The 26,815-nt window shown below is 41.7% G+C and overlaps 1 protein-coding gene across 1 annotated transcript in view; it reads left to right on the forward strand.

Annotated features, from left to right (window-relative positions):
• UST (uronyl 2-sulfotransferase) overlaps positions 1 to 26,815 on the forward strand; it is a 954,023-nt gene that overhangs the window by 358,343 nt on the left and 568,865 nt on the right. Inside the window, exon 2 of the mRNA XM_085611639.1 lies at positions 13,153 to 13,196. Within this exon, the coding sequence (XP_085467765.1) occupies positions 13,153 to 13,196 (44 nt within the window). The remainder of the gene's footprint in view (positions 1 to 13,152; positions 13,197 to 26,815) is intronic.

Genomic DNA, 26,815 nt, shown 5'->3' on the forward strand with positions numbered 1-26,815 from the left:
TCATAAACTCACATGGTTTTCTTTGCTCACACATATAATTATGCCATCTTAATTAAAAGAGACTCATCCTGTGGCACCCTCTCATCATGTGGTATAGGTATATTTAGCAGCTACGTGTTGTAGGATCAGACTGTGATTTATGGTGTGAGGCAGTGAATAAGGGAAGAACTTTCAAGTCTTGTCAACATTTTTAGCAATGGTGATGACATATGACACTGTGTCTTAGGCACATATGGTTTTATTTTTACCCTCGCCAACATTTCTAAGCATCCTAACTTTAGATGAAATAAAATGTCACTACACTATGTCAATTCAAAAGAGACAGAAAGAGATAAAATATATATCATAATTAGCATATCATGTCTTCTATTTTCCAATGTAACCATAACACTTTATTTACATCAATGAGCACAATTTCAATATTTCCAATTCCTATTATATGAGGACAGCAAACATATTTAGCTTTTGGCACTTATACATGGAACCTAGTCTTGTGTCTTGCAGTACTATCAATGTTATGCTGCCAGGAAAATGCACTGATCAATTTGCTTACATTATATTACGTTGCAATCGCCATGTACTAATTTCTGTGTCTGTAATGACTTAAATCGAGCAGTGTTTTATCTTATATCCACTTTTAGGTACCTACCTCACCTCCAACAATAAACCATGGCCTGACAGGCCTTCTATTCCACAAAGCATTTCCCCGGTGGGCTTGGAGGTCTTATGTCATGAATGTGGTAAAGTACCCTGTCGCCAAACTTATGGTCGCCTGCTCTATTTTGAGTCTGGTGAACCATCATGATTCCAATGGTAATGACCTCTCAGAGGAAACCCTGGCAGCCGTAAAGTGAAAAAAATTAAAACTCCCAGAGTGTCAGGATCATTAGTTTTTAATTGTTCAAAAACAAACTCCCACTTTGGGAGCTTGGTTTAGAAAAAAACCTTACTACTGTCAGCCACCCGAAGCAATGCATCTGCCCATCAAGCTCTCAGCGACTTCAGAGGAGCAGCCATTGAGACGACTCCTCTGAAGGCGAAGAGATCTCTGCAAGGCTGACAGTGATCACTAAATATGGCGAGTGGCAGTCCAACCAAGAGGGTGAAGATAATTACGTCCACCATCCTGAGAGACAGTGGACCACCCGCCATTGTCTAAGTGAAGCTTTTCTGCTTAAATAAACCTCTGCTACTGCTCAGCAGTTGAAAAGTCAGTGGGATGCTTAAAAAAATGAAAGGGAAGATGCTCAGCAACATTGAATTGTTTGGGTTACAGCAACAGTTCAAAATATAGCCACTGTAAATGAAATGGTCTGTACGTTGAAAAGAAAGTGCTTTGGCTTTTGGCTTATTTTAAGGGCTGTGTCTTGTCTCGTCCAGCATACTGTGTGGGATCCAAAGGCTAACAGATGCACATTGTCAACAAATGACTGTGCGCCAAGGAGGAAAACAATGACATTCTCAAGAATGGGAAATAGCCACTTGAAATATTGCTAAAGTGATAAGCATAAACATCTATTGCACCTACTAGGGTGTGTTTATAGTCAGCATTTTGAATTTTAATGAGGTACTTCCTGGATATAGATGGATACAAGTCTATCGCTACCAAAGAGTGGCTAACAGATTGCCACCTTATAGTCAGCAGTCAGTGATTTACTGATAATAACTTTGTGGGCCTGATTTAGATCTTGGCGGACAGGTTTCTCCATCACAACTGTGACAGGTATCTCGTGTGCTGAAATATAAATCCCATTCTGTCCTATGGGATTTATATTTCGGAGGACAGTATTGCCGTCACCGTTGTGACGGATTAGCCGGTCCACCAAGATCTAAATCAGGCCCTGTGCTTTTTGCTGACTCCCAGCCATAAACACAACGCTGTTTCCATCACATCCATATTCTGTGTGGGTAGTTTAAAAGATGTAATAGCGCTAAAAATTAAAATAGCAATACAGTCATGAATGTACTTCCTAAACTTAAAAGTGTCACGTTGTCAGTGGGGATTAATTTGTTGATGTATTTGTGATTTTGTAAAGTGCTACTGGGAGGATACAGGAGGCTCACAAGCGTCATAGTAAGAAGCTGGAACTCAGGACAGGGCATGCCTGGGTTTACAACTCTGATTTCCAATTGGTCATTCCAATTCATTTTACGTTTGCATGGCACCTGAATCCAGCACCAGCATTCTTGCAGTCACAACTCAACAATGTAGACATCAAACTAAGTGTTTCCAGGAGTTGTTTTGGTTATTTGACAAGTGACATCTTCCTATGGGCAGTGGCAATGCGAACCAGGAAATTAAGATGAGCCCGTCTATGAACAGTACTTCGAGCCAGACCACTGAAATAGTTCTCTTTGCCTCTTCATCCTTCTATCCACCTTCCTTTTACACCTGCATTCATCCACTGTTCCATCTTTCTACCCATCAACCTCTCATATGTCCCTCCAATATTTCCTTTCATCCACTCATGCTCCACGATTCCATCTCTTCACCCATCCGTTCTTTCGTTCCTCCCTGGCTCTATCATTCAATCCTCTCCCCTTCCAAAACTATCCACACAACTATCCTTTCACCTTTCCATACACCAACACAGCCAAAGCCATCCAACTATCCATCCATTGATTTACCCATCTGCTCATCCATCCATTCACTCACAGTTCTTCCCATCCATCTATTTAAACATTCACATATTTGTCCATCATTTCACCCATCCATCCTTTCATGCTTCGATTCTTTCTTCCATCTACCTATCCTTACACCTTTCCATCATCCACCCATCCATCCCCACATTTAACCATTCATCTATACTTTCTCCATTCTTGCCAAATATCCATCCATTCAACTTTTTATCCACTCTTTCACCGACCCATCCTCATCCACATATCTATCGATCCATTGACCCCTCCCAATCTTCACTAATACGCTACCATCCATCCAGCATTTTACACTTGAATATGTCATCCATTGTCATCAATTCATCCATTCACACGGCCATCATTCCATCCTTTCACCCACTGATTATTCACCCTTCCCCATTCTTTCACCCTTTCTTCCTTCTTGTGCAACCATCAGCTTTTACTCTCACTCTTTCACATCACATCATTAAACCCTTCTTTCCTTCCTTCATCCTTTCCTTCATTCCTAGCTTCCGTGTTTCATTTCTTCGCCTCACCCTTCCTTCTCTTTTTCTTTACCCTTTCTATCTCCCCATCTTTCTTTTACCCTCATTAATTTTCCTTTATTGTCTCTCTTCCCCCCGCTCACTCTGTCCTTTTTGCCTGCCTTTGCCCTATTTTCGTCATTTTCATAGTTTCATTTTCTCTAGTTGAATGTACTTGGCTCATTTCTCAGCCTTTGGCACTTGGCCCACATTCCTCAGCTGTGTCATGGTATTTATGAGTGCATGTCTGCAGACATACATACAGAAGAAGCACATGAAGAACTGATTTACCTTCAAGATGGCCCAGCTATCTGTTCATTGGGTGCACGCTTAAGCTACTGGAGTTAGGAGGTCACAGCACCACTGATTCAGCCAAATCTCTATTTTACTAGGTGAGCACCAACTCTGATGGGCTACCATCAGCAGTCTGTTATATAAATATTAATATTGAACAAACAGGAAGACAGGAAAGGTTAAAGCCATATAGCTCACTAGTGTATATAAATCACCAGAGGCAGACACCTACACCCCTTCCTTACAAATCGAGTCAAACCTTTTCCCAACAATGAGAAGTGAGTGAGAGAAGAACATTGCCAGTTGAAGAAGACAGAACCCTGACAACACCTGTGAGGCACTTTAGCAATTATTGTGAGTGAGTGTGCTGAGAGGCTTGGATATGATAATTCACTGGAATGCTATTGAACATCCTTCACTTAGTCAAGCAAGTGGCCAACCGTTAGCAAAGCAGTGCCCAGATTATAGACAAACACCTAAATGAAGAAGAAGGGATGAGTTTCTATAGAATCTTTTAATGCACTTTTGATCTCAGCAGTGTTTTCAAATACGGAAGAGGTGTGTTGACATTTCTGGTACTTATACAGTTGCATGTGGTTTTGTATACCTCTGAGGTATTCTAGGAGTGAATTTCGTCTGTATTGTCCACCGCAGAGAACTTTGAAATGCCTTTTCACCTTTACCTCAATTCCTGGTCAACTAGCATGGTGATCTTTGGAAACACAAGCGAGGTCAAGTGTACTGGTCAGTTTCCGATCTCAGTAGGAAGAGCAAAAACATATCGTTGTTGCTGAGTGAATTCCATATTGCCTGGGATGAGCGTGACAATAGTGGTGTTTTTCAAGGGATTGCATGCCTAATTCAATGGTTTATTACCACACTAAATTGATTTGGCTATACTTTACATGATTGTTTTTGTAAACTCTGTAGAAGAAATGGCATAATATATGATCTTATGGATTGGTGCATTTGGCAACCCAACTTTGTCTCTTGAGGGGGTCAAAGGTAAACTTTCAGTGACATTGCTGTACTCAAATAATCACTATAGTTACCTACCATCCAAGAGAGAGTTCTACTCTCTTTGCCTTTCATGAATATGCATTGGCACTCTACATGTTTTAAGATGGTTAGAATGAGTTTAAAAAGACCTCTGTTTGAGGCCAGAGAAAAGAATCCTGTTTCCTTAGGTATCCTGCCTCATCGGTCCATAACATGTTGGCCTGCTGATCTTGAGTGTTTACATTAAACTTGAAAATGTGTCTGTCATTAACATGGGTTTGATGGAGGAAACCACAGCCTTGGCAAGGCCTTTTAAAGGCGTGATGTTGATATTAAGCAGCAAGAGAGTTCTAGGTGAAACCCAGGGAAGTTCAATGTAGCAGTTCTGATGCAACAAATAAGAAAGTAAGCAAACAGATTGGTTAGGTGCATTTATATGGCCTTTCTGTTGTGACTGAATACAATATTTTAAAAATGGTAACAATGGTCAACTATGTTTTACTTTTTATGAGTTGAGAAATGTTTTAATTTTTATTAGATGGATTCTAACACCTTGCTTATGTATATTAACTAGAATCAATGGATCCATTTATTTACCTTACATCAGTGATGATACCTTAGAGTATAATAAATATTATTAAAAAGACAATCAGATGAAAGGTATTTATTTTTTATATTTTTCAAATAATATAATACACATACACTACAGGCAGTGTGGTCTGTTTTCATATGATGGCTCTTCCTCATAGACAGTATTAGTAACGTGATGGAGCCTTCTTTCTCCTGCCTCTGTGTATCGAGATATTTTTCCTGGAGAGAATTCACAGGAACTATGCTCAGTAGGTCCTCTTGTCTTTGAATACAGGCAAATTAGATTTCTGAATACCAGCTGACTTATCAGAGGTTGTTCACTTTCTGATGAGACACTTGGGTATTCTCATTTTTAGAAAATCCCGGCTTACAAGCTGCAGAAGAGGACTCCCTAATACAATGGTATTGACGGATATCTTGCCTACACCCTACTCTTACATACTTCAGATTTTTTTTAAACCTTTAGTTTTCATTTTTAGGAAACACAAGCATTTAGTGGAGTGCAATATATAGTACACAACAGGTTTAACATGAGAATGCATTTCACCAAGCATCCATCACACACTTGCTGTATCAATGTCACCCCAGGGTGAAGGCTTCACTCCAAGCTTGCAAGCAATTATCCTTGACGTCGTTAAGTCCGATTCCCACTGCCCCCTGAATCCGTGTCATCTGCCATGTCCCCATCAGTGCTAGTGCTGTCTATTGATTCAGTGTCAGCATCTGTGTCTAGGAGTGTGTTACATAGATCTCGTGAGACAGAGAGGTCTTCGTCTACTTTTTCGTCCATCTACTAACTTTCGTATGTGTCTGCTCTGCTAGTGACCACTCCTGTACGTCCCTGTGCCAGTATTTGATCTCAGGTATTCGCAGGCCCATCCAGGTGATGGCGACTCTACACCTGGCTATCACCAGTGACAATTGTAAACATTTGTATGCCATTTTTTGATCCTTGGGCCTCTTAAAATTGTCCAGTAAACAACTCTGAGGTGTTCTGTTCTGAGGTGCATGGTTCTCTTTGAGTCTGCCACCACCTGTGTCACCAAGTTCAGGAAATCCGCTCTGCTGACACCACAAAGGGTCCGGGGGGCATCTGTGGCCGATTTGAGGATTTGCGGTGAAGATCCTTGGGAGCTTGCATACTTGCGATTAATTTAAAATTGATTGCTTATTACATTTACATTATGCACAGCACGTAACAGGTCTCTAGGCGTTGCATCTTATTTGTTTATTTATTTACTGTGGCAACATCATTTTGAACAGAAATGTTGTTCAAAATAACTATATAGCCAAACATCTCCTACTAGGTATACTTGGTAAGTAACATAATCCAAAGTGTGTGATAGGTGTAGTATAGGAATGTACTTTCCTTATGTCAGGTAAAAACAGAATACAAAATCATAATTTGGTACCTAGTGGTGTTCCAGGGGCAAAACGACGAACCTGTTTTGATATCCTCCTACCACCAAAACTATGTTTCTCCAAGAGTTTGCATATTAGACTGTGGTAAGCCCTGAGAGGTTAAGTAACAACGTTTTTTTGTTAACATAATTGGAATTTATGTGAAAAAACACTGATTTAGGATGAAGAGTCGCTGTTCCTTATTCTGAAATTCAGGGTGAACATATATTTTTGCCTGCACACATGAGATGTTCCTCTCTGAGCAATCCCATCACTGCTGCACATTCTACTTGGTGCAATTCAACATCCAGGGTTGCAAAAAGAAACAGAACTGGTTTGTCTAACAAAAAAAGTTGTTGAAAAACCATAAACTGATACATTAGTGGATGGTCAAAGATGTTAACTGGTTGCTGTGATTGTGTGAAAGGATCACAGCTGGAAAGTGGAAGGAGGTTCCACGCTCTTTGAATTCCTTGGGGAGGCAGTTGCTGGGTAAACAGAGGCTGAGGTGGATGTGCTGCTGGGTGCTCCTCAGGTCAATAACCTCTATGCACCTTCAACTGACTGTGAGTATATGTAACTTAACAAGGGCCTTTAACCCATGAAGATCTTGGCACTGAAACCCCAGGTATCTTTAAGTGGCATCTATGGGATTATTATGAGACATGCTCATAAACTTCCACTGAAAAATCCTGGCAGAGCATCCATTTTCGAACCTCACAAGACCAAAGTGATAAGAGCTTCCTTCAACATGTGTGTTTTTTTATTTAATGGGAGCAGCAGGTTGCCCCATAACTTAGACCTTTCTCAAAGGCTACTCCGAGCTTCAAAAATAATTAACCTCATCCACCAACACTTTCACAAAAAATCCTTTTATATTTTTCCCGTATTTCAAGAAACATGTTTTTTTTGTGAACAGTGATCATTTTTTGGCTAGTGATTTTTTTTAATATGATGGTTGTTAAACCTTGCCAGTCAGTTAAATTGTGGCCCAGCAGAACGAACAGTGTGAGAGTTGGTAAGTAGTTGTAATTGACTTTAGCAAAGCTACTGGGTAATGCATTAAAGTTGGAATTTAATTCTGGTGTGAACACTGTACTTAGGTCTAAGACGTTTCCAAAAGATGGATGACCAGGCTTAATCGTGTATGTTCAGGTACTCATCCTGGAAGGGTTAACTTGAAAAGTTGTACATTTAAGGCAGTTGAAGGCTCTAATCCTGTTTTTGAGTTAGATTTTCTAAGGCACTGTTCTGAGTGAGGCATAAAATGCTGGGATATTTTAACACAATTGGTAAGAACAATAGTCCCGTATGGAATACTTACCTGCAGCAGTAAATACCTCCTATTTCTATTTTCCCGCCTCAGAATTATGCAAAACATGCTGATTCGGTATTTATAGCACTGAAATCAGCTTGTTTTGTCTTTTTACTGGGCATTTTTTCCCAATAAATCTTGCCAGGACTAACTTGGCTAAACCTGTTCCTGGAAAAACTGTAAGGGCGCAGGCATGACTACTAAATTCAAAATTCCACTCCCTGCATGAACTCCTGAGCTTAGGAGAAGTCATCGAAATAGAATTGGTCCATATACGGAAAAGTAAGGGGTTGTCTCCCTATACATCAGTGGAAAACTTTGCAAGTTTAGATTGAATGCACTTTTATTATTGTTTTCCTATTTTTACATTAATAGGTGGCTTGACAGCGCAGCTGTTGCTAGACCTCATGCGAGGAATAGAAAACGAGCTTCCAGAAGCACTTCTGTGGGGATTTGGCGCCACTGAGATGTTGGTTTCCTTGAGTACAATATTTCATTGGGTGAGAGTTGTGTGCATCCTATGAAAAGTGCTTGTACTGCACTAACTCATTGGCTGGTGGATGGTTTCCCCACACCTAACATGGATGACGTGTTCCAGTAGAATGATGCAGTAGCAGCGTGCAAGGGAGAAATTATCCCGCATGGGGCACTGGTAGTGACTGCACTACAGTTGATTTCTCCTAGTAGATAAACCGCTACGGAGATCGCATGGCATTATGGGCTTGCATTTTAAAAGTGGACATAAGCTGCTAATTACACAGGCGTACTCAGTAATTGCAGAACTTGCAAAGTGCCTGACAACAAGTCGCATGACTGGAGTCCTTTGGAAGTAGGAGCAACTATGTGTGAAGTGGCCTAGGATTAGAGCACTGGCAGAAGCACAGCTAGTGATAGCATGCTGCACGGAAGTTCGAAGTGCCCATTAGCTGTGAAGTTTGCACATGCCACTTGCCTCTTGTAAGAAACTGGGTTGTTGGTTGAGGTGGGTGTGAGCCCTTCTCAAGCAACAGCCACAATCCCTGTCAGGGTGAACCACAAACAGTCACTAAATTAACCTATACTTAACCCTCTGATAGCTTGGCACAAAAGCAGTCAAGTTTAACTTAGAGCTAATTTGTAAAGTATTTACCACAGTAAGTGAAAATCCAACACAAAACAAATCCCACTCCAACTAAAATGTAATAACTTATTTGACATCAAAGCAACAAAAATCCAATCAGTAGAACCACAGATATGCAATTTCAAGGATTTAAGGTAAGTACAGCTCCTCAAAGTAATCTGTTGTTCGCCGTTATCTGGTCATAAAAGACGTGTTGAAAGACAGAAGCTCAGGCTGACTGCGATGCAGCATGGGCCAGATGGAGGGACCAGGTTAGTCCCGCTGAAAAAGTTACCTACTTAAGTCCATCGTGAAGAGGTTCGTTTGTGGTGGAGGAGGCTGCAAAGCGCAGGAAAAGTGTTGTGGAAGGTTGTCGCTGTAGCACAAAGGGCAGGCCGGGCGTTGCGGATGGTCAGTGCTGTAGTGTGGAGATCCTGCCATGCGTTGCAGATGGCTGTTACTGGAGATACGCATTGGTAGTTCACATTTGTCTGTCGATTCTGTAGCGCAAAGTGCAGATCTTGCATTGCCGGTAGTCGTTGGTGGATGCCGTTACGAGTCGGGTTCACAGGAACTTCATGTTGGCGGTTGGGATGAGAGGCAATGTCTTGGTGTGTACAGGCCAATTTGTGGTCGTGAAGACCTGAAAACGTAAGGATTTTTCCTTTCCTTCAAGAGCCAGGTCAACTTATGCAAGAGTCCAGGACCTGGGAGACGCCTCATGGGGATCAGAACCTCACTTCAGCAGGGGCCATCAGGGCTCATCAGGTCCAGTGGCAGCAGGTCCGCTGGATGGTTACAGAAAGGCCTCTGGAGCTTGTGTCCTTGGAGCTCAAGCAGGAGGACATCCAGCTGACCCGTGGAGTCACTTCAACCTGGGATGAAGCGTGCAGGTCCAGTCTTTCCTCTCAGCAAGCAGGGCATGCCTCAAGTATCAGGGCAGCATGGCATCCTTCTTCTGTAGTATCCACAGGTGCAGGAGTGTATTGAAGATTGGGTATGAGGTTCCTCTTTTTATACATGGTACCCACTTTGAAGTGATAGTAGCCTGTGGAGTTGTCCCCCTAAATAGCTGTCTGGAATTTCTTGCCTCACTGCTCTGTTCCCAGTCTGCCTGGACGCACAATAGGCTAGTGGGAAGTCCTTTGTGTGTGAGATGAGCCAGTGTGTTTGAAGTGTAAGTGTGGTAGGTGATAGCTATGTCCCCCATCCTGCCAAAGATGGCCCATCCTGCCAGCAACCACACCCTTTATTGTGACACTGTTTGGGAGGAATACTCAAAGGCCAACTGTGACTACACCTAGTCATGTGACCAATAGACAGGCTGCAGGCACCAAATAGTTAGGAAAAAGAAAATGTTTCTAAAAGTGGAATTTTCAGAATTGTGGTTAAAATCTGACCTTACCATCAAAGATTGTTTTAAATTACAATTCTTCAGATGCCAAACATGAGATTGCTCCTACTCCTTAACAAAAGATAACACTTTTTAATGTAATAAGGTAACCCAATGTTATCCTATGGGAGAGGTTAGCCTTGCAATAAGTAAAAATGGATTTGAGAGTTTTTCACTAGTAGGACATGTAAACTTAAAAATACATGTCCAGCTTTTTAAATACATTCCTCCCTGCCCTATGGGCTGGTTAGGGCCTACCATAGGGGTGACCTATATTTATTAAAAATTAAGGTTTAGGCCTGGCAAAAGATTTATTGTGCCATGTCTAAATGACAGTTTAAAATTGCACACAAAGACTGCAATGGCAGACCTAAGACTTGTTTGCAAAGGCGTCTTAAGTGGATGACATAATAAGTGCGGCAGCCTAATTGCAGCATTTAATTTATAGGCCCTGGATACATGTAGTCCCACTTTACTAGGGACTTACAAGTAAATTAAATGTTCCAATTGGGTGTAAGCTAATTTTGGCATGTTTAAAAGAGAGAGAGCAAACACTCTAGCACTGGTTGGCAGTTGTAAAGTGTGCAGAGTCCTAACGCCGTAAGTAATAGGGTTGGCGGTGACACTGCAGAGAGGGCCAGTCCATCACCTCTGTGATGTGTAAACACTGTCTTGGCCATGAGTGGTTTGTTAGTACAGGGTGAGTGGTGTGTGAGTGTTCAGGCTGAGAAGTCAACGTGAGTGGTATGTTAGTAGTGTGTGAATTCTTAGGAATTCAGGGTGAGGGGTATCTGATGAGTGTGAGTTCGGAGTGAGAGGTGTCTGAGTGCAGGGTGAAGGTTGTCTGAATGCCAGATGATTGGTGAGCTGTGCATGAGTGCTAGGTTAGTTTTTTTAAGTGCCGGGTGATCCCTGTCAGTACAGGGTGAGTAGGCCAAGTGAAGAGTGCATGAATGTGCAGGGAGATCAGTGTCTGAGTGCATGATGAAAGGCATCTTTGTGCAGGGTGAGCAGCGTGTGATTCCGAGATGAGCAGGCAGCATGCATGCAGAGTGAGAGGTATGGAAACAGTATGAGTACAGGATGAGTGTTGTAAGTGCAGGGTGAGAGATGTGTGGTTGCAGGATGAGATGTGGTTGAGTGCAGGCTGAGAGCTGGGCGAGTTCAGAGTGAGCATTGTATGAGTAGAGGGTGTTTGATGTGTGCAAGTGCAATTTGAGTGGTGTGAGTGTGGAGGGTGAGCTCTGTGTGCGAGCAAGGTAAGCTCTCTGTGTGTGTGTGTGTGTGTAAAGTGAGCAGTTTTGGAGTGTAGCATGAGAGGTGTGTGAGTGTGCAGGGTGAAAGGTGGGTGAGTGAAGCATTATATTTTAATCAGAGAAAGGCAGGTAAGCAGTGTATGAGTGCAAGGTCAGTGGTGTCTGGAAAGAAGGTGAGCTGTGTCTAGTTGAAAAGGGGAGAGGTGGGTGGGTGTAGGGTGAGAAATGGTAGACTGCAGGGTGATTAGTGGGTGAGTGTGTGGTGTAGCAGTGCAGGGTACGTGCTGTGTAACTGCATGGTAAGGGTTATTTGTGGGAGAGAGTAGTATAAATGTAGAGTGTGCAGTTTCTGAGTGATTGGTAAGAGGTAGGTGAGTGCATGCAGAGTGGTGCACAAGCGTGATTTAAGGATAAGCAGTGTGTCTGTATACATGCAGGTTGAGAGGTTTGTAAATGTAAATGCAGAGAAATTGGCATGCTCTATGCAGTGCATGGTACAGCACATTGAAGCCATATCTATTGACATTGCCAATGCTTGTTTAAGGTAAATCGCCTCCCCGCTACCGCCTAAAGGTCTTTAATTTTTTTTCTTGACTATAGTCTCAGCATTGTCTGATTCTGAGCAAATCACTTAATCTCACCCGTGCCTAAAAAATATTGTATGTGCCAAATGCATATGTGTAATCCCCAATATAAGCCCCTTCCCCCAGTAAGTGTTCAGCACTACGTTGCTTCCTTGCAAGGTTTGCGCTATATAAAAACCTATAAATACATACATACAAATTGCAACCTGTGGGAAATAATTTGCAAGTATTCATGTGCAGCTGACATCTGCAGAGCTGTGATACAAATGAGAATATTTTACTGAAAATGTAACCCAAAAATATACCCACAAGTTTCAAAGTCATTTTTTATTTCTGTAAAATACTGTTCTGAAACAAAACTGAATTTCTGTTTAAAAGTGTGCATTTTTTATTAATATCTGTATAGTGTTTCAATTAATCAATTCGCTCATACCACTTCAGATCAAGACGTACTCTTTTATGTTATCCATACAGACGCTCATTAGGAGTGGACCGTTATTGGCTGTATTAATTATGGCTCTTCATAAAATACCGAAGTGTTCATAATTTATCGGGTATGATTATTATCAGCTATTACGAATTTTTGGGAAATAACACGTGGATTTTGGTGCTTACCACACCACAATCGACATGTTTCAGGAGATTGCCAGAAAACGTTTCCCCTGGTAAATTTCGGTAAGTATGACCTGTCGAAATGTACTTTGGGAAAACTGAAAAGTTTTGGTGTCAGCTGGAAAACACATATTCCCGGTATGGGCGGTAACTGGAGTTACATTCCTTAGAACAGTCCCAAGCAGTATGGCACCATTTTAAGTATCAATATCAGCGAAAATGTGCTGAAGCATATGATGCAAAATGAACTTTACTAGAGATTCCACTTTTCTGTTTCACAAAAATCTCTTTTGCGAATGAGAATGCATTAAGAGAGCCGACAATCTTTAGAATTCATTGTGTTTGCTAGATTCCAAGTCTGCAGTCCTTGATCTCTTTAACAGAACGATTGTGAGGAGTGTTTCAAACACAATATATTTATTATTGCATTTTATCTTTTCTTTACAGGGAATTCTACTTTTTTGGATGACCACGGTCCCTTTTCACCAAAGGTAGGATACATATTTCATAAGCATATTGCTAATTTTGTTAGAGAAAAGGGCCCTTTTTGTTTTCTATGCCTCAGTTTTATCTATTTTGCAGGAATTCAATATCTTTCCATGCTGTTTATTCTTCAGAACTGCTATACAATATGTGTTCCTGCTCTCTACGGGCCTGATTCAAAAAGTCTGAGAACAGTTTCCAAATTTTTGATAATTCCATAGGGGGAACATGCATACCAAAATCATTGTAAATAAGCATAAACCAAAGTGTGTGAGTTTTCACTTGATTTTGCTGGGCTACTGTCTCTCCCTTCACACACCCTTTCCAGCACCTAACCCTACATTACACCGTTGTAAGAGCACTCGATGCATCGAAGATAATGTGGATCAGGATATTGAATCTGGAATCGCAAATGGCTATTTTGGCATTTAAATTACGTTTATAAGCTCAAAATGGTTTCTAAATTGGGCTGTTGGAGAAGTTTTGCGTTTCCCTCAGACTGTCGCACCAGTTATTAAAATAATATTGCATATGTTTGTAACTTTTTTTTAAAAATGGTATTATGTTTTTAACACAACCTGTACTACAATAACAGACGTATCTCACTCTCGTCCCACATACATCTGTGTCAATTGGAATACAAACAACATTAAGTACATTGTGTAATCTTGTAAGCCTATGTCATAGTATGGTTGAATATGATGCCAGGATGTATGTATGCTTAATTAGATCAGGCATGTGTTGGGTGTTAGTGTGTGTGGGCAGTCTCTTACCAGGAACGGCCCAAGCAAGTAGGAGCGGTGGGGGATTCGACAGATGACCCTAAGGGAAAATTAAATAAATAATACATTTTCCCTCGTCGTCTGTCGAAGTCCTCCCCACCCGACTCCACCGCTCTTACCTGCACGGGCCACGGCTGCCTTTTACACAGGGTCGGCACCCCGTGTTCAGTCGGTGTATGCGAAATAGCAGACCTTATATGTCTAGTGCCTGAGAGTATTCACCCCATACCTCTCAAATCTTGTCATGCTTTTCAGGATAATTTTTCAAATTATACTTGATTTTACCCTTCAATCTACTTATTCTTTCATACAAGTTTAATATTACCTTTAAAGTTAATGACACGTGAGCGCAGTGTTAATATACATTGTACCTCACACCTAGATGAAAACAAGAAATGAGGATCAAACAAATCGAATCAATTTCCGACTCACCAGGCAAAATAATTAGAAAAACAACAGAGGCCCTCAGTCATTGCCAGGCCCTCAATTGGCCCTCAATTGAGTCTGATTGGTACATGCGTGGGGGATAGCACCCCTGCTGATTCTGAGTGGCTTGATGTTCTGGATGAGAGAACACATGAGCCGTTTTACCATTGGGTAAAAATTCAAATGGTAAAACCACTTACCTGCTCCTCCAGCTGCTGGAAAATGTCAGTGATCAATGTCACAGATTCAGAAAACACATGTAGTAAAAGACCCAGTAATTCAAGATCCCACATTCAATTCTATGTTTTGGGAACCCTCATCTCATAATGGCCAGATTCAAGAGAGGCGAAGCCTGCTGGAATTCTTAATTTTGGTTCCAATATCCCCATCTTGATTTCCAGCCTCCTTGTAAGGAGATCCATAATGGCTACAGTGCTCTATTGTGAACTTGTTGGATAAATGATATGATTACACAAACACACGCACACACACGCATGCACGCACACACACACACACACCATAAAATGGTCAGTCTGTGGCTGGGAATTAAGGGTCTGATTTATATCTTGTCAGAGAGGATACTCTGTCACAACAGTGACAGAGTTCCCTCCCTGTTCATATAGTGGTCTGCCCCGCCAAATTTAACTGCGGGCGACCTTACAGGCCATCATAGAAACGGCTACATGTCCACCCGTCCAATTTAGATGGGAAGACATGCAGTCATTTTTTACTGTTCCTCACCTCCAGGTACTTTGATAATAACAAGGAATCTGACCTTTGCATTGTAATAATAAATTGGCAAATGTTTGTTTATTTGTACGTTTTTCAATCCACAAGCCATATTGTACAATTTTTGTTTTCAGGGACATCGCATAGCCAATATTCATTACATAGATCTGAAGGCCGTTCACGTTGCTTTCAGCTATTTGTTATCAGAGCATCTGGGAGTAAAAACAGATCCAGTACCTGAGAAAAGCCACAGCTTTTTTTTACCGAAGCCTCTATCTGAGCCTCTTATAACTTTTAACCTTAGAATGCCATAAGGAAAGCCGGGGCTGTCATGTTATAAGGGTGCTTGGAACCCAATCCACATTAATAATTTATTAGCAGGCCAGGCCCTGACACCTTGGTAATCTTGGCTGGACCTCTCCGAAACTGAGGAAGGAACCATTTTAATTGTGAGCAGAGCAGGAGGGGTGGGGTAGCTGACCATGACAGGAGAGCTCCGGGTGTTAAGTGTGAGACACACTTAATGCTGCTAATACAAGCCATTGCCTGGGTCTTAACAACAAAGTATCGCCACAGTAAACCTACAACGTGTTTCTCTGATAAAAACAACGCAGTTTATCTCCCCTTTATTAAAATTTACATTTGTATCATTTTTAAAGTCACCTACCCGTTAATATACAGGAAGAAATGCATGTGAATGGCAATATGCAAAATAACTTCTTTGTGGTTCGAAAGTGTGGGTTCTTAAGCCTTTCTCATTATTTTCCATGGATCATCAGGCCTACGAGTCAGGGCAAGGATGCTTGTTGATGGACTTGCTCACATGGCCAGAGAATCGACCTCAGCAATCACTTGCAAACCCTGATGCCAAGATATTGTTATATTCCATATAGGTATCCTGATATAGGCCCAGGTAACTTCATAACCCTTCACCTATATTCTTCCCTACATTACACTTATAACTTATTACACTTATAATGGTTTACAGGGACTGACCTTTTACCTAGATACGACACTGCATTCAGAACGCGGGTTTTCCCTCGTTCGAAATCTCATACATTATGCGTTAGGATTCTTGGAAGCACAGCAGGACTACCATCTCCTGTATAATATCTATGTATAAAGTTCATGCCCGATGTCATCCTTAGGCCGACACAGTAATACAGCGAGGTAGGATCCCTGGGGAGACCTATGGGTATATATACATCACATCTTGCTAAGATAGATAGAGGAGACGAGGACTTCCTGGCTGATACACTGACTCAAGACGCTGAGGTTCCTGCATGCAGACACTCCAGCTCGCAGAGGTCTAACATCCCTTGCGTATGTCCAACCCGAGACCAAGACGAGGTCCCACAGACTCTCACTTCAGGTAATGGGGTGGACTTTATCCTAGAGGGATTCTTGGCTTAACACATACACACATGCTAGGTTCACTTAGGAGCATCTTTTATTGACATGTATTTTATATATTCGTATGTATTCATGATTATCGCACAATGGTAGAATTCTATCATCCTTTTACTTTCACTTTTTCTTCTAATCATTTATATTTGTTACTGTCTAGTGGTTGTTTCAGCTCATCTATTTTACACCAAAATAACAACTGTTCAATAAATACTTATTGAAAACGCCCAGCCTGTTTATTCTGTGTATCTCTCCAAGACAAGCACCAGTGGCTGAGCGAAAAGTGGTATATTGTTTCCACGGTCCTAAGGGATCAGGGTTGTCATGTTTGATGGTTACCAAGAACTATTCTCTACTTGGTAAGAGGAGATTCTAGTGGCACTGTGGGCTAGCTGGTACAAAAGGCCAACATACCCAGTGGGGGTGTTCAGAATCAGTCTGACATCAATTTACAGTGTGTACTGTCCGAACGCGCAGATCCGTATACGTTTTTATAGGAACTACACAACATTGCGCCGCCAACATTGGTTGGGTACTTATTTAACAGTAGAATCTGAGTAGTTCAGTCGTGCTAGTCTCAGAGACCCCTACTCACAATTCCCCAAAGACGTCTGGAGTGGGTGGGTGCAAGGTTTGTTCTGATTGAACGACAGAGATGGCAGAATTTAGTGGCTTGGCATATGACGACACAGTATATCAGGCGATCTTGGATAATATGCCAAGTATTTTGGATATAGCTGGTACCTCCTTGCCGGATACTAGCAACGATTGGGGCAAAGTTCTTCTTTTGAAAAAATCTCATTCACGGGCTTCAATACATGCCGCAATAATGGCCGAATATTTACGGGCCAATTGTGCCCCCCCAGGGCTGATAGTAAACAATGCACCAAGATTATTTCTTGAGGATAAAACTTTCCGAAAAGATTGGTCCTTGATAGCTTGGCGGTGCACCAGAGACTGGTTAATTTTAATAATCAGCACTGCCAAGCGAGTTGCTGACTCTATTCTAGTAGAGATTCAAGTTCTGGAGGCACAAATAAAAACTACTGTAACAGCAACCCTATTAAAAAAAAACCTCGAGGAATCCAATAAGAGTAACAAAGAGTTTAAGGACTCAATTTTGCTATCCAAAATCGAGAAATTTAAGAAAGACTTAGCCAGTTTTAAACATGATAGAGTCTATCCCTATACCAGTGATGATTACTCACCACCAGAATTCAAGAGTAATGGGAAAAGATACGGATCTACTTACTCTGGTTCCAGCTCAGAGGACACCTCTAGCGATACTGATGAACCCAACAATCAGCGTCCCAGATAAAGAGGGAGAAGCAGGGGGATGAGACCTTTTAATCAACGAGGTGCTTATACTCCACATTTTCAACAATGGTGGCAACCACCCCCATGGGGTTTTCCACCCCCAACGTTCCCTACCCCTATGACGCCTTATCAACCAACATATGATGACCAGTCTTTTTTAGGGTATGGCCCACCAAGACCAAGAGGCAGAAGAAGAAATCAACAGGCCCAAGTCCACTGGGATCTGACTACCGGTCCACATACAGGGACCAGGAGCAACACCAGGAAGAACTCAGCTCAGACAGGGACGAATCAGAACCAAACCTAGTAGTGAATTTGAGTAAGCGGACCTTATCTAAAGATGAGGAACGAGTACTAAACAGGGGTTTGGGTTTTGTCATCACTTCTGATGGTGATCCTTTTCAAATACAGTGTGAACTCGCCAAATTCTTTAGGAAAATAAGGCTGCACTATTTTTTTAAGGACAAAGATATGACCACAACAGAGGACATTGAACGTAACACAGGTATGAGAATAAAATCTACGTTCAACCCTCCAAGCCATGTGGTTCCACCACAGGTTTTAACATTTGAGAACACAGTAAGGAGTGAGATCATTGATCTATGCACTCGGCAGAACACCAGCTACAAAAATCTACCACGTTCTGAACATCTGGCTCTTCAAGCCCTAGCTAAATATGACGACATCGTCATCAAACCGGCAGATAAGGGCGGGGCCATAGTCATCCTAAATGCTGATGACTATAGGACTGAATGCCTCCGTCAGCTACATGATGCGAACTCCTACAGAATTTTGAATGAGGACCCTACTCAAAGACTTAAGAATATTATTCTGGAATGTAGTGAAGAGGCACTCAATGAAGGGTGGATCACAGCACAGGAAGCTCAGTTTCTGAGAACTCAATTTCCTGTTACTCCCTATTTCTACATCCTTCCGAAGGTACATAAAGAGCAAAGACCACCCCCCGGAAGACCCATCATTTCCGGGCAGGGCTCCATTTTAGAGCCTCTGTCGACTTTTGTAGATTTCTTTTCTTTTTAAGACCGATTGTACAACAGATGCCGACGTACCTTCAGGACACTAAGGATGTACTGAGATTACTACCAACAATAGAATTCGAGGTGGAGAGGGACTACCTAGTCTCCTTTGACGTTGAGTCCCTCTACACCTCGATTCCCCAAGATGAAACCTTGGAGACTATCATGTCCATTTTAGAGGCAACTGACTTGCACTCGATTACACCTGTCCATTTCATCATGACACTCGCACGATTGGCCATGAAAGAAATTTTTTTCAGATACGAAGACTCCTTATACTTGCAGACTTCCGGTACAAGTATGGGAAGTGTCTTCGCGCCCAGTCTGGCGAATTTATATGTTCATGCTTTTGAACAGGAACATGTCTTAGCTCCCACTAACCCCTTCTTTTCATCTATTCGCTTGTGGAAGCGATATATTGACGATGTTTTGGTCATTTGGCGGGGGGACTATGATTCTATCTCCGCGTTCCACCATTGGTTGAACGCACAAAATGATTTTCTGAGTTTTACAGTTGAAGCAAATCAGACCAGATTGGCCTTTCTTGACTTGTCCATTTTTGCTACAAAACATGGCCTAGAGAGTGAGATCTATAGAAAACCTATGGCGAGGAACTCGCTTCTTAGATATGATAGTCAGCACCCTAAAGCACTCAGAGACAATCTGCCCTACGGACAATTCCTTCGAGTTCGGAGGAATTGTTCCACCTCTGAGTGCTTCAATACGCATACCAAGTTGCTGACCACCAATCTCTTGAAGAGGCATTATCCTCGCAGTTTGGTAAAACGGGCTCGAAAGAGAGCCACTAATAACCATCGTGAGGCCCTGTTAGAGCCACCGATGCAGAAGCCTCTTGTAGACAGACTGACCTTTGTACATACCTTTAGTACATTATCAAACCAGATACAGAAAAGCATCAGACACCATTGGCGTTTGCTGAATTCCAGTAAAGAAAAGATTTCTCTGCCCTTGTTTGCATTTAAAAGAGGTAGTAACATCAAGGACAAATTAGTTCATACACGCCCCAAGACACCATTACCGAGACAACTGGGTACACTCTGGGGCTTACCGGCAGCCACGGGTCACCATCCTTGTGGGGATTGTTCTATTTGTCCACAGACCTCGCATTCAACAACAATTGATATAGGAACTAGTAAACTATGGGTTCAATATCAATTCACTAATTGTAATAGCAGCAATCTGATCTATTTGATCACTTGCCCGTGCCGGATAAACTATGTCGGGATGACTACTCGAAAAGTCAAGGCACGAATGCTAGAACACAAAAGCACATTTAGATGCAAAAAGCTCACCACAAAACTCATGAGACATTTCAATGAACATCATGGACCAGAGGATTTCAAATGGACAGTGCTTGAAAAACCTAATATACCCTTATCTGTCAGTGACATCTCCAGATATTTGTTTATCAAAGAGCAAAAATGGGTATATAAATTGCATAGTGACACTCTAGGTCTCAATGATGACATACCTTGGGTTAGTCTCTAATCTGGCACAGCTCTTTAACTGCTCAGTAACATACCACCATATACTCTCTGGTTCTGACACTTGTAGGTATGGTTTGGACTTCTGTTACTATGAGGCTTGTGAATAACATCTGGTGCTGTATCCTGGGCATTGTATGCATGATAAACATTGTATGATTATCATGAGATCTGGACATACGATGTGCTACATAAGAATACTATGACAATACATTCTTATGGACAAGAGAGCTTGTTTAGTGTAAGCCTGATGGGAGGTATATATTTGTGCAGCTTGATTGGAGTACTATATATTTTTGAATACACACACCATGCATGTTGCAAATAAGAAGATAATGATCACTTTATTCTCACATGCAGACCGTTTTTAGCTTTGGCTAATGCAATATGATCGATAGGGGTATTTAGTTATTAACTATAGGACCCTTTGCAGGTTTCCTCCTCTCACACGCAGTGTTAACTTGCATCAGTGAGGCCGGAATCCGCAGGTAGGACCAGCTTCTATTTTGAACTACAAAATAGTCACGCGTGACGTCAAATTGTAGTACTACGCTCGGACCTGTTTCTATCTTGGAACTACAGAATAGTCACGCGTGACGTCAATTTGTAGTACTACGCTGTGCCGCTGCTTTTGACTAAGCGCGCGATTTTCGAAACCGGAAATATACCCATGATAACAGGATGTATTTAAACCCGATGATGTTGCAACTTCGGTGCCTCCTTCCCAAACTCGGTGACACACAGAGGTACCGACGGACAGGTTAGTGTGTGATTGATGAATAGCAACTTGAGAGCAGTAAACGAAGCAATCTATCGCTAATGATTATACAATCCCCTAGACTCTGTCCCTGGGTACAGTGGTGGAGCAGCCCTAGAGAGTTGGTACTGCATTTCCTTTCTCCAGCCGTGATTTCACGTTATGTTTCTCGGCCTTACATCCCGGTTGATGCAGCGCTAAGGCTGTTTGAAAAGAAGGCGATTCCCCCTTACCATGGTTTTACTTATATCACGCCTCGTTTGACTGATGTACCTCTAGATCCAACTTTCTTCAGCCATACAAGTGGGTCACTAGCCCAGGAAAAATACATTGAACTGCATTAATAATCATTATTCTGGGTTGACTAATGGCGTGAACATCTTGGGGTTAGGGAGCCGAGTACACTCTTATTAATAACTGAGCCCAGACAGTGGGCTATCTAGGACACATAGCTACAAGATACCAACATTATGTCCCTGCAAATTGAGTAAAGGGCAGTATGCACATAGCAATGTGTGTCTGCACCATTGCCTCTGTATTAGGCAGGGGATTCAGTAGTTTCTGCCACAAGCTATTTTTACTGTTTACCGTTTAGAATTTCTTGACCGTTTATTGGTTTTTTCTGTTTCAAGAGCTGATGGGTAGCTCAGTGCGTAATATACGCATAAATACTAAGTATACTAATTGATTTGTTAAGATTCTGTACTTAGGACAGGGTCATTTTTTCGTCCGCTTGATTGATGAAGAGCCCCCTTTTTTCTCCCCTCCTTTTTCTCCCCTCCTTTTCTTGTAGAGCAGGGCCTCATTTCTACCCGAGGAAGGCTCCAGGGAGGTGAGGTTTGGGCCTTGATCATGCAGGGTAAGCGAAATATTAGAGTCCTAATGGGCATACTTCTACGCCTGTAGGTCTTATTTTTAGAGCAAGGAGTTTGATAATTGATTTATTTTTCTGTAGGTGATGATTGCATCCTGTAAATGAAGGTTTCGCATCAAGCGAGGTTGTATGGCTCTTCTTACTACAGTGTTCTGACATAAGAAGATCTTGATTAATGTGCAGTAGCTGCTAATAGGTCCTGAAGAAAGCCTGGATCATTTCCGTTTGGGCTGAAACATGTTGACCATGAAGTAGGAGTCATTGTGTTTTCTGCTATGAATCAATAGCGGAGACTCAAGTTAACTCCCCTTGTTTTTACTAGGTGTGAGGAAAGAGATATTGTCGAAACGCTTTAAGTCTTTTCACATAACCTTTTTAATTTTCATTGCACTGCATCACATGATTTTTTTCTCTATTACTCTTCAACACGTTGTGGCATCAATTGCTTGCCTTGGTTGGGAATGGCATTCACGAAGAGCGCATGAGCTTGCCACAGAGGGAATTCCTATGATCAAAAAGGTTACCCTCATGGAGGTGGCGGATAACCACGTGATAACACTGATCAACAGCGCTTGATACTTTAGCTCTATCACAACGATATAATTTGATGGAAATCCTGCTCAGCTCTGTTTGCCAGGGACTAAAGAAAAGTTATCCTTCTATCAGTATACACATCACCGATTGTGCTCCCCCTTTTTAGACCCCCAGTCTATTTTTGTAGTTGTATATGGGTGCAAACTCCGCCAAGGCTGAGTAGGCAAAAATCCTATATATTAGCTGTTGGTTAATCAAGCTTGAAGGACACTTTGTTCCTAAACTGTGCTAAACACCTTATCTTAGTTCCCTTGAAAAGCTCTTCTTTTCTAAAACAATGACTGAAGAAAAAGAAAATGTGGATAGAGTTGTGCAAGAACTGCATCTCTCAGCATACGAAGAAGAAGCAGATACAATTCCCATTGCAGAAAATGTTAGGAATGCCGTTACCATAAAACTAGGTGCACACGGTCTAACATCCAGGGGTGGACCGGTAGCTTTTGTGATTGAGGCACATACATCATATAGAACAGAGGTATTCTATTCATGACTTACATTCCCAGTTGCAAATGCAAGAACAAAAACATTTCATTTCTACACAGAAAGTGGAATACTGGACGAATATTGTCCCTTTGAGGACATTGAAGTTCAACTAACTTACCAGGAACATTTATACTGGTTTAAAGGCGTGTAAACGTCCTGACTGGTCGCGTCAGTATGTTATCCACTTTACACGCCGACGGAGCCGCTATCAGCACACTGAGACGCTGTATCCCAACTGACAAAATAAGGAATGACCCACCACAATCATGTGTTAACTATTTTCGAATTGAATAAACCTAATTCGACCTGCATGAACGGATTTGAAGCAAGAAATTACATTCTCTTCAGATTTTAAAAGAATACTCTACATCACTACGAATACGTGACAATTTTAATTAAGGACATATCAGAGCCCCGCAAGAGAGAATCTAGGAGGGTACTCACTGACCCAGACGGCAAGTAAACAGACATTGGACCTTATATCCGACACTACGTCTGACTACTCTAGTATATGTGTGGCTTTTCCTGACGAAGACGCAGTCTGCTTCAAAATGCGCGTCGAAGAAAATTACTCTTTCTGCCACGACTTGAATTGTTTCTATTTTTATATAGCTCAGAAAATAACACAACTAGAAGCAGTAATCCCAAATACCAGCCCTTAAGAAAAACACAGAATGCTAACAATCTGCTTGCCCATGGGCATTAAACCACAAATAGAGGATAGTACCTCTTAGAGTATAGTTCGCTGCCATATATACCAGGACTCATGGTATCCCGTCATTGACAGTAATACCAGATGTATTAAGACAAATATAAAATGAGGACGGAGCAGAGCCTGCTCAGAACTTAGCGATGAAATTACTAGGGAATTTTGCCCAGGTATCAGCTATAATATTAGCAAATATTAAAGGGGTGGCAGCATCAGTGGTAATCCATCAACACCTAAGGGAGTTCAATCCTTTACAACAGGATCATGAATTACCAAAATTAATTGAGACTGCATATGCAGAATTAGGGCAGAGACATTTTGGGGGGTAAAGCAGTAAAACCTCAGCTGATGTGTGGTCCAGAAAAGAACACCTTCAAGCAGGCACCTGCTTCTTCTAAGAAGAAGTGGGACAATAACAAAAAACAGAAAAATAAAGAAAATAGATCTCAATCCAGAGGTAGGTCTCCTCCACAGGAGCCCTCTGAAAGGAGGTATAACCTTAGGAAAAGGGACAATAGTTGGAAACCTGACAGGTATCAGGATACTGATACACGTTCATCTCGTTCCTTTCAGGGTTCAACGAAAAACTCTGAGAGGGAAGAATGGTCAGACAGACAAGAAGAGCGTACAAAGTCCAAAGACAAGCAGCACATTCAAGATTATACTTCCAAAAAAGAAGATAAAGCTAAACCAAAACCTCAGTTCTAAAAGAAGAAGGTTGCAGGTCTAAAGAGCAGACATGCCCAGAATTCTGAGGACTCAACTACTGAACGGGGAATGGGCTCTGACGATGCTAGACAATGCGGCAGAAGGAACAATAGCTCTCCATAACCTGATGAAATATCTGCTGACAGCAGACTTGAATGATTATATCACGGTGGAAACACCTGATACTAGGGTAAGTGTCCCACATAAATGATATGAAATAACACTCCAAATGGAGGGGGACAAGCTTAGGAAAGTTAGAGGTCTTGTTTGGGAGAACCTGACGTTTGGTTATGACATTCTATTAGCTGAACAAGATTGGCCACCAGCGTTTGTCATGGACTGCCCTAGGGGAGAAACAGTAATTTTACCAGCCTTTTCCGACCCTGTTCCCAAATATCTAAAATACACATATGCACGGGAGTGGGCGGTAGACCTAGCCCCGGCATTATATAAAAACCATGTTGGATGGGATGAAGATTCAACCCACCACATAATTCCACTAAAAAATACTCCGACTCCACAGAGGCAGTATCCAATAAAGCAAGAAGCTAAAAAACAGGTCAGAGAGATCTTAGATTAACTTGAAAACCAAGGGGTGATTGAAACTTGCACCTCTCAAATGAATAACCCTTTGTTTCCAATAATGAAATCAGACAACTCATATCATCTAGTTTTAGATTACAGAAATTTAAACACTTGCACAAAGACATATGCAGTACAAAATGTAGACAGTGCCACACTAATGAATAACATTGTGCGGAAAAAATACTAAACAACACTAGATATCGCAAATGGATTGTTTTGCCACAATATAGAGCCTGAAAGCAGGTATTGAACCCCATTCTCCATGTTAGGCTCCCAGTGGCAATTTTGTAGACTCCCCCAGGAGTATAAGAACAACCCGGGGCTATTTTCGGCCAGAGTAACTGAATTACTTCAAAATCTGGATGAAGAGTCATTGTCCTACATGGATGATATTTATCTAACGGATGATGACCTGGAGGAACACTTGACTAGAGTAAATACCATAATATTGGGATTTGCCTCTGAGGGCTACAAATTTAATTTAAAAAAATCAAAGATAGCCCACCTCCATGTCCTTTTTCTGAGATATGAGCTTTCAAGTGAAGGGAAAAGCTTTGCAGCTAACTTTTTAGAAAGGTGTGCACTGCTACAACCCCCAAAATCATAAAAAAAATGTACAATCAATACTGGGATTCCTGAACTTTGTCAGAACATACATTTTGGATTATGCAGGAAGGGTTAAACCTTTCTACGATTTGATAAAACCTGATTTTTCAGTAAGACAATGGACACAGGAACACACAGATATTCTTAGTTCCCTACAAGCTGACATGATAGCTTCAAAGCACTTACAGACACACGTAAACGTACGCAACCTGGTGATCCATGTTGTTGCGGGTCAACCAGGATACACTTACTAACATATAATGAAGGTGAAACAGTACCAATAGCATACAAATCACATTTGTACACGAATGCTGAGATGCGCTTTGCATCAACAGAAAAGATTCAAACAGCGGTACAGACTGATGTAGTGAGAGAAAGAGCACTGGCTCAGGGAAAACGAATAATTGTTGTAACCCCGGTACCGGCCCTATAGGCTGCTACAAAGGCTAGCAATCCTGACGCTAAGGCCTCACATCTGAGATGGAAACAATGGGCTAATTATCTCACTGCAACAGACGTAGAATACAGGTACAACCCAAGTCTGGAAACACAAGCATTTATGCAATACGAACAAGAATATCCTCTCCCTAATGAAATGTTGCCTCTAGATCAGTATGAATATATAATTTACACTGACGGATCTGCTCAGCCAGCTATTGGGAATAAACAGCAATACAGCGCCGCATGCGCAATCATTAAAGGACGCATGCAGGATGGAAAGTTTCATCCGAGTTGTACAAAAACATAGTCTCTAGGAGACTGCACGGTGCAGCTGGAAGAACTAAAAGCCCTGTTACTGGCACTGATAAATACGGATTGAGAATTCCCCACACTAATCGTGTGTGATTCCTTTTACTGTGTACGGTCATACAATGAATACTTACACCACTGGGGACAAAATGGGTTCAAAGATGCGAAAGGTTGCACAATTAAGCACAAAACGCTATGGGAACAGGTAGTGAAGTTGAAAAACGAACTACCATGGACTCACGTGATACACGCACTGAGTCATCAACGTGATGGCGTTCACGTTGAAGCGAATTCATTGGCTGATGAAGCCGCAAAGGGGGCTGGATGCACGGCTTCCATAGCTGCAATCACTCGTTCA

This window comes from Triturus cristatus, chromosome 6, assembly GCF_964204655.1.
Source record: "Triturus cristatus chromosome 6, aTriCri1.1, whole genome shotgun sequence".
In the NCBI taxonomy this organism is placed as follows: domain Eukaryota; kingdom Metazoa; phylum Chordata; class Amphibia; order Caudata; family Salamandridae; genus Triturus; species Triturus cristatus.